General features: G+C 30.4%; 1 protein-coding gene across 1 annotated transcript; it reads right to left on the bottom strand.

Moving 5' to 3' along the window:
- Positions 1 to 2,744: 2,744 nt before the first annotated feature.
- On the bottom strand, positions 2,745 to 4,938 carry LOC25491876 (GDSL esterase/lipase At5g22810). Its single transcript, XM_013599921.3, has 5 exons — positions 4,614 to 4,938; positions 4,282 to 4,412; positions 3,976 to 4,182; positions 3,263 to 3,518; positions 2,745 to 3,151 (listed from the first exon to the last, which is right to left on the bottom strand). The coding sequence occupies exons 1-5, from the start codon at positions 4,855 to 4,857 to the stop codon at positions 2,955 to 2,957; spliced, it is 1,035 nt and encodes a 344-aa protein (XP_013455375.2). The 5' UTR covers positions 4,858 to 4,938; the 3' UTR covers positions 2,745 to 2,954.
- Between the last annotated feature and the right edge of the window lie 4,675 nt (positions 4,939 to 9,613).

Here is a 9,613-nt window from a genome sequence, read left to right as displayed (position 1 = left end):
GTCCTATCTTATGTTTCTCTCAAGCCCGGGTGTAGGACTTATCTCACCACTCATGTTAAGAGAAAAGAGGAGAACGAAAAGAGAAAGTATGTACAACTATTTCCATCTTTTTGTTTTTTTGTTTTTTTGTTTTAAGCAAGTTATAGCATAGAGAATTAAATAAGGCCAAGTTAGGCTCAACCCTCTTTAGGGGGCGTCCCCAGTGAAGTCGCCATTTCTGTCGCGTCATTTTTCGGAGATCAAGGCTATTTGATTAGCTTTTGACTCACTAATTTATTTCACGACCGAACATTTAATTTTTAAGGAAAAGGGGAAAAAAGTTCAAAACACCCCATATTGAAAAGATTTAGGGTTCGGGGGTTAGTTACATAAAGGGAAGGTATTAGCACCCTTTACGTCCGTAGTACTCTACGGGAACCTCTTGGTTTTATTTAATTTAATGCGCTATAACTTGCCTGCTTTTGAAAAGAAAGAAGTAATGTGATGATTAAAAGAAAAAGAAAGTGAGATCTAATTTATCTACATTTTTTTTATTGTTTGGAAGGACATGGTCCTCTGCCTACGTACCCGTAAAGGATCAAAACCTCGTAGTTCGGGGTAGAAAACAACGTTTGATTGGTTTTGTGTTTTTTATTAGTTTTGAAAAAAATTTAAAAGGAAAAGCCAAGTGGCAAAATAAGAATTGGTTTGTATTTTTGTTAAAAGAAAATGACTTAAAGTAGATTTAAAGTTGATTGCAATTTTGATTTATGAAAGAAATAAAATAAAGACGATCACTTGATTTGGATCAAGGTTTGTTTATGAAAACGTTTTTGGTGATTTTTGGTTATTTGCATGTTTTTATGATTTTTGAATAAATATATAAACTAACGGAGCATAAAAAATAAAGCGTAGGTACCTCATGGTGGCGGTGGACCACCACGAGGACCTTTGACCTAAACTACAAAGCAGATAAGAGGCATACACACACGCACGCACACATGCACCTACGACTATTACATCAAAGCCTATTTACATTCTAAGGTCTGCGTAATAAAATAAATGACGGAAAAGTAAACATGCATGATAATAAACCTAAACTAAAAATGCATGAATGATTTTACATTAACCTAATATACATTCTAAATGAAAAATAAATATGCGATAAAAATGCAAGAGAGATTAAATACGAAGGGGCCACCAGTTCTCTTTACGATGAAACCTCTTTAACTTTGGAGCGCAGCCACAACCTTCCGATTGGAATGAAACAGAACAAGCCACAGCAGCCACCGGTCAATTTTGATGGATTCTCAAAGTAAAATAAGCAGCAGCGGTGTGCTTGTGAAGATTGTGTTGTTGGCTAGTGTTTTGGAATACTTGTGTCTTTTCGGCCGAGGGTTTCTGTGATGAATTTCGGCTCTGTTGTTCTGTTGTGTTGGCGTACTGCAGTTCTGTGCGATGCCTCTGTTTTTTTGTTGTTCCCGTATTCTGTTGTCTTTTTCTTTGTTATGCAGGTTATGTATTTATAGTGCTGTTTGGGGACAAGGATTTGTTACAAAAATTGCAGATTTTAGGAGATTGAGACGGAGATAGGCGCGTAACAGACTGGATGAGGATGAGGATGATGGTTTGTGATTTGTTACGCATGAACCTGGACTGTTCTTGGGACTCATGGACATTTTTGGGACTTTGGACAATTTTGGGATTTAATAAAAAAGAAAAATTAATAATAAAAGGATAATATCTATATTTTTTGGTTTTAAATAAAATAAATAAAAAAGAAAAATTTAATCTAATCTTGGACTAAAATTAAAATTAGAATTCTAAAATAAAATAAATAAATAAAAAAAATAAAAGATGGAAATAAATAATTAAAGACTGAGAGAAGAGGGCCCGATTCGGAACTTTATGAGGTATTTCAAAATACCTCCCTGCCGAATTTTTTCACTGAAATGTGAGTCTGATCTGAGTTCGGAGACGTGTGTCAGTGGGGCCTTAGGTCAAAATTTGGGGTATGACAGTTGGTTTTGCTCAAATGGCTTTGGATAGAGAAACTTCGATAGTAGATATGGTGGACGAAAATGGAAACATATGGAACTACACCCTCAATTTTTTGATGAATCCTGCTCCAAACTTCAAGATTGGAGGAGGTTGGGAGCTTATGGTCAAGGCTAGAAGGTTCACGGAGGGTGCACGTGTGGTGGTTGGTGCTCCTGCGGTTAGCATGAATTTAACCCTCTACTTCTGTATGATTCGTCGTTGAGTTTAAGTTACCAGTTTGATCTAAGACATTTTGTACTAAGCTTTGATGTAATTTCCATTGTGGTGTTTCTGTTCTTTCCGTTTTCTGTTTTTCATGAATAACACAATGCAATCCTTACGTGGTTGAGTATTTTGCATTTCACAAAGAATTTTTGTTATATTCTTTTCTGTTTTCTTTGTGCCAATCAAGCTATATATTAATATAATTGTTAATTTTGTTATGAATTCATTATTAATATACCTCTTATGAGAAATGTGAGAACAATTTATTAATCTATTGTCTGCTTAATTTATTTGTTAAGAGAGCTACATTCCTGCATTGGAAAACAAAAGCTGTGTATGATCATGAATGGTGAAAATACTAATGTTAATAAAATCCACCCCTAACATAGGCACTTTTGTTTATAGTGCATTTTGTGAAAAAGCTTTATGTAACATTTTAGAGTTTAGACAGTATATCAATTGGCATGCATATAATTGTAACAAACAAAAATTGGCATACATATAATAAAAGCTGGTATTATTAACCTTCTGGATTCATGAATTCACAATTAAATAACTTCAAGAATATAAGTTCTACGGGAAAAAACTTAAAAACCAACTTATTATAATTAAATAACTTAAAAGTCGACCTCTAAAATAACACTGGATAGATATATGTATTTACCAAAAGAGACTTTTCTTTTGGTAAATACATATATTTCAATCATAAACTAATTATATACAAGGGAGATGATAGCAGGAATCAAACGATCTATCAAAAACTTGTTTGTAGCTTGTGTGGGATGCAAACTATCCCAAAATACATACTCAGATGCATTTGCACATGTTCCGATGGACTTTCGATTACACGTAAAACCAACCTCAACCAAGCCTGATGCACAACAACCCTTTCTTGCTTCAAAAAACCCTGAGAAAGTGAAGTAATTTCACGCATAGAAACAAACAAATTAATAATCTTTGTTGTTCATAAATCATACATAATATAGCTTTATAGGTAATGCATAATTAGATTTTGTACCATAATTAGAAGGTTTGGTAACAAGTTCATAAAGAGGTTGATAGAGGTCAAAGAAGACCAAATTGAGGCCAGAAAGCATTTTTACAAGGTTCTCTGTGGTGAAATTGAGTTTTTTATTAAAGTTTAAAGCCACGTCATTTATTTCCTCCACACACTTGTTGTTACCGGAGCCATAAAGAGTGATGATTATAGGTATGCAACCAATTGGAGGTAACATTGTTACACCAATCTTCCTTGCTCCTAGTGCATACAAGTCCTATCATAAACATGTAAATTCAAAACAAAATCAACTAAGAAAATTTATATAATTTTTGCGATGAGTACAATATTCTAATGGAGTGAATTTTTTTAATTTTTTAACATTATAATATTCAACGTTGTTATTCACATTTCTATTATTCATTTCTAATATTAAATCGTATGTGATACATTATTCAGTGCAAGTTATTGTTAAATAGAGTTGCTATAACATTGTTGCATAATAGAATTAATCAAACAATTATTATTCACGATTTATAACATTGATATTATCTTCTCTCCAAATTTATATATACCTTAGAGAAGAGCTATATAGTTAGACCGAGTCATATATACCTTTAGAGGATAGCTATATAGTTAAACCAAGAGATATTTTAATTCTTGCCTCCCAAAAATTAGGTTTAAAATAATCCCTCCCTTATCCGCTCCATTCTTTTCTAACCAATCATAATTTAAAGGTTTTCTAAGTTAAAATGACAAGGTCGAGAGGCCATGCCTGAATGATATATGTAGTAATTTTCTGCAAAATCACCAGCCCCAGCAACAAGAATATATGCTGCACCAGATATAATTGAAGTTGCATTTGTTTTCCCTGCTATTTTAACCAATTCCTTTTGACAATCCTTATAAAGTTCCAACTGCTGCATTAATGGAACTGCATGCTACACACATGAAACATCATAATGATTTTTTTTTTCTAATAAATAAAATACGCACCAATTAATATATTCATGTCATGTAACATAAATTTGGATATTTACATATAGTGCAGCTATGGAAAAATGGTAACCAGAAGCAGATGACGCGAAGTTGGCACCGTTCAAGAGGTTGTCTCCTTTGGTATTTAAGCTTAGGTAAGCTGGTTGGTAGGAGCTAAATCCAGCGTATTCAGCTGCAATGAATTAATCTATATATATCAAATACCAAACAAAAAAAATATTTGGATCCTTGCAACTGACTTTATGGTACAATCCCTTGCAGATCATTTAACTATTTTAATCTTCTTGGCATACAATACGCAAATAATTTAAAGTCTACTGTAAATATTCATTTTGAAGAAAAATTGTATAATTTGAGGGGGGCGAAAACACACAAGCATAGTCTACACTAAGCTTTCCATTCGACATTCTTCCCGTTGGAGTGCGAGTCACAAAGTCTCTTCCATAAGGAAAGAAATTTGCTTTAACAGAAGCATATATGTAATTGTTGTTGCCGACATCTACAATGGAGTCTCCAAAGATGAACAATGCTGGAACTAGTGGTTCATCTTTTGTCATATAGAACACCACATCAGCAAAAATAAAAATGAAAGTCAACAAAGAACTTAAGTACCCCATAGTTTTTAGTTTCTTCTATGTGAGAGAAATTTTTTTATGCAACAAATGCTAAGAGAGAAATGAAATGAGAAGTGATGGTTGAACATTAATGTTGTCCTTTTAAAGTAGTGGTATCCATAGCTTGTTAAGGCACAAGTTTCGAGATTTTATTATGTTCAAACTTATATACAAAATTAAATTGTGTACAAAAGTAATTTAATTTTAGATTTTGGGTTTCTAGATTTGTCTATTATATATAGATTTCAATGAACTAAATTAAAAGAATCAACAAAGTAATTTGTTTATTGTTTTAAATGGAATAATCATAATCAGAGAATGATAAACAATGGCCTGATATTATTTGCCAAGTTTCAATTTACTTTCAATTGCATATATCAGAAATTGTTTGCCTTTAATATATTTTGAGTTAAGGATAAGAAAAAAATATATAAATTTTCAAGTTCATAGGACATATTGAAAAATTTTGAGGGAGGGTATTTGCTCATAACCATAAAGAAAATCCTGATTTTTTTTTTCTTTAAGACAAATTACCACATGTGACGTTGCATGACATGTGGCAGTGCCACGTAAACAGTCAAATACCACGTCATGTTAACTAACAGAGAAATTTGATGGAGGGGATAAATTGATTAACATTATGCAATTTAAGGGGGTTAATTGAAGTTTTGTTAATGTTAGAGGGGTGATTGACAAAACTTACAATTTTAGGAGGTGAGGGGTAATTGCCTATTTTCTCATTTTTTTTTTTTAAGTGTACCAGAGTTATTGTTGAGTTCATTACATCAATTATTAAACATTTCAAGTGTAATTTTCTACAAACATTTCAATTATCAAATATTTTATCGCCTGTCTTTCATTCATGTGTAATTTTCTACCAACATTTCAATTATTAAACCAATAACTAATAAAAATTAGACACATGCGTAAATTTTCAAACTAATTTCATACCTATAGATGATAATTAATTTAATGTGTTCATTTTATATGTAAATTTCATACCCTTACTTATTTATGCAAAAATCTTCAACTTTTCATCTTTCAAGATTTGACTAATACAATAAGGGATATGTTTTAAAGAAATAAATGATTTTATATAGAGAAATGACTTTTCTAAAAGAGAAATTATACTCCCTCCGTCCCTGTATTTAAACTCCCTTTACTTTTTTCACATTTTTAAGAAAAGTTGTTAGTGTAATTAATGTGTCTGTGTTGTGTGTTAATATTACCAAATTGTCATTTGTTTCTATGTGCATAAAAATTAACTTTTCATATTTTAAGACAAGTTACTAGTATTAATTAAGGGTATGTTTAGGAAAAATAATAATAAATGTATCTAGTAATTTGAAAAGGGGTTTGCATTTAGGGATAAAAATAAATACCCCCTCCGTCCCAAATTGTATGTCGCTTTGACACTTTTACGCATATTAAGAAATATTTAACTTTTGTGAACTTTGTTAAAATTAAATATGTTTTTTCCTCTTTTACCCTTGGCAACACAATTACCCCAACTTGATTGCCACCGTCCAAATTCCTCCAACTCTAAGGAATTGAATTCACACGGTTCCTTCTCTCTCTTCAATTGCAGTACCAAGGCAATGATACCTCTTTCTCTCTTTCTCCCATGTAAAAACTTGAAAAAATCCATTTGATTTAAAAAAAACCTCCAATTTGTTCATGAAAATATTTCAAGTTTCCCTCCAACAAATTAGTATGTGGCTGTTCTTTTTTTTTCTATAAATTAAGATTATTGAACAAAACAAAACATACCAATATGACTTCAAATCATGAATCTTCTCTTTTTAATATAGATTTTAATGCTGAAATTTTTAATCAAGAAATTGATAATGGAGATGTCCAACAACAAAATTCAAATGAAATGCATCATCTCCCCGATTTAAACATCAATGTAGCACAAAATATTGATCTTAATATCATTCCAAATTCTCCACTGCAATTTTCATTTGACTTGAATGTGCAACCATTTGATACATGTTTGAGTGAAGATATCCAAGAGTATATTGGTAAGTAACTAAACACCTGTTTATTGCTTCTTCACGCCTCTATCTTATGATTGTAGTTAGGAGTAAACTTTGTCTTATTTTCTCAAACTACAAACTTGGTCAATTAATTTCTAGTTTTCTGTTTTAACAATTTGTGGAGAGAGTCAATAGTTAAGTTCAGTCTCTAATTTAATTTAATGTGGATTAGTATGGGAACCGTGAATAACAATAAATACATGGGAACCGTGAATAAAAAGTTAATTATGGATTATGAGAACCTTGAATAAAAAGTTTTGGAAAAAGAGAATAGACAAGGGCAAATTAGGAAGAATATGAATAATTTTACATCGATATTGCAAAATGACTTATAATTTGGGACAATTTTTTTTTTCCAAAACGTCATATATTGTGGGACGGAGGGAGTATAACTAAGAATGGAGGGAGTAGTTAGGAACGAATGTCAAGTAATGTAATTAATTTTTCATTAATTATTGTGTACAAAGTCCACAATTTTTAAAAGTTCATTACAACAATATCTTTGATTGATGCCCACTTACTTGTATTGCGTGCCTTATTTATTCAGTTGGTGGTTGCATTAAACTCGCTATTGGTCCCCCACCCTCATAATTTGTCTTTTTTAATATATAGTATACATACCAATATATAAGGGATTATACACTATTTTTTGAATTTTTATTGGTCAATTTTATCCTCTATTTACTATTAAATTAAAATAACTGATTTATGAAAAGCATAATAAAATTGTAACAATTCTCTTAAAAAAAAAAAAGGAAGAAACAAACAAAAATATAATCTCTATACCAATATATGAAGAGAATACACCTTTTTGCGGGTTGAATTTTTATTGATCAATTTTACCCTTAGTTTACTACTAAACTAACATATTTATTATTTTCGCTTGTGCAAAAAATATAATAACATATTAATCAAAAAATGCGTAATAAAAATGTAACAGTACTCTTAAAAAGAAAAGAAGAAACAAAACACAAATTATAATGAATTATTGCATATCTATACCAATATTTAAAGAGAATACATATTTCTTTAGGGCTGAACTTTTGTTGGTTAATTTTAACTTCCGCTTACTATTAAAATTATATGAAAGTCAACAAAGAACTTAAGTACTCCATATTTATTAGTTTCTTCTATGTGGAAGAAATTTTTTCATGCAACAAATTTACAAATTTATAGAGAGAAGTGAAATGAGAAGTGGTAGTTGAACATTAGTGTTGTCCTTTTTAATACCGGTATCCATAGCCTATTAAGGCTCTAGTTTCGAGATTTTATTAAGACCATGTACAATGGGAAAAAATTTTCAATACCCTTCAACACCCATTTTTTCAATTCCCAACACTCCACATCATTTTCTCTCTCATAATTCAACACCCATTCAATTTTTATCTCTCCAATAGTTTTTTCATTCAACACCCTACCCCACCACCTTTTATTTCTTATTCTTATTTAATTTTATATTTTTGTTTTTATAATTAACTAAAATTATCGATTATAATTAAATTAAAATAATACAATCAACTATTTATTTTTTAGTTTTTTTTTTTGGAAAAACAAAATTTTGTAAAATAATTTATTTTTATTTTCTTAACTTAAAATGCGACACACAAATAACTTAAAATGCAAGACAACAAACTAAACACGCGACACACAAATAACTTAAAATGGAAGACAACAAACTAAGCATACAACACACAAGTAATTATTTAAGTATAACTTAAAATTGATTTGGGTTTTGAAGATGTTGGTTGGGAAATTGATTTGGCTGTTGATAATTGTAGGGATTTTGGTAGCTAAATGAGTAATCAAAAGAATTTTGGGTGTTGAATTGATTATTATTGGGATCCATTTTACTAAACAAAGACTAAAACTTCAAAAGAAATGCTAATAATAAGATTAAGAGAGTGAAAAATTTGATTTTTTTCTGTGTCCAAATCAAATGATCCAAATTTCTATTTGTAGAGAAAAAAATCACGAATTTTGGTAAATTTTTTTTTTTTTTATTTGCTATGAAATAATTGAATCCAAATTATTAAGAAAATAAAAATCCAAACAGCCAATCGTAACAAGCCACGTGTCACTGCGGGCCAAACTTTCAACATGTTGAACCTTTTCAACACCTCTCTCCTCTTCCCTCATATTCAATAGCCTCCTCCAATGGTCTCAACATGTTGAATATGGCATTCAACAAGCCATTGTAAATGGTCTTATGTTGAAACATATATATATATATATATATATATATATATATATATATATATATAAAATTAAATGGTGGTAAAAATGTATTCAATTTTTTTATTTTGGGTTCTAGACTTGTCTATTAAATGGTGAAAATGAATTTAATGTGTTCATTTTGTATGTAATTTTTATACCCTTACTTATTTAAGCGAAAATCTTCAATTTTTTATCTTTCAAGATATGATACAATAAGGGATATGTTTTAAAGAAATAAATGATTATATTTAGAGACATGATTTTTTTTTTTTTTTTTAAAAAGAGAACTTATAGTTAGGAACGAAGACCAAGTAATGTAATTAATTTTTCATTAGTTGTTGTGCACTATGTCCACAATTCTTCAGAGTTCATTATATCAAAGCTATTGATCGATGCCCACTTCCTTGTATTGTGTGCCTTATTTATTCTCATGGTGGTTGCATGCAACACTAATAAGCTCCAAAAGATGCTATAGGTCTTTCACCCTCACAATTAGTCTTATTTAA

This window comes from Medicago truncatula, chromosome 4, assembly GCF_003473485.1.
Source record: "Medicago truncatula cultivar Jemalong A17 chromosome 4, MtrunA17r5.0-ANR, whole genome shotgun sequence".
In the NCBI taxonomy this organism is placed as follows: Eukaryota; Viridiplantae; Streptophyta; class Magnoliopsida; order Fabales; family Fabaceae; genus Medicago; species Medicago truncatula.
The sequence above is the reverse complement of the archived record's forward strand: the minus strand, read 5'-3'. Positions and strand labels throughout refer to the sequence as shown.

Bases quoted from the DNA above. Each gene is read 5' to 3' on its own strand.
- LOC25491876 (XM_013599921.3), bottom strand. From the start codon at position 4,857: ATGGGGTACTTAAGTTCTTTGTTGACTTTCATTTTTATTTTTGCTGAT. The intron at 4,413-4,613 runs GTGTGTTTTCGC...AATTCATTGCAG, and splicing joins GCTTAGTGTAGACTATGCTT to CTGAATACGCTGGATTTAGC. The intron at 3,152-3,262 runs GTACAAAATCTA...TCACTTTCTCAG, and splicing joins TACCAAACCTTCTAATTATG to GGTTTTTTGAAGCAAGAAAG.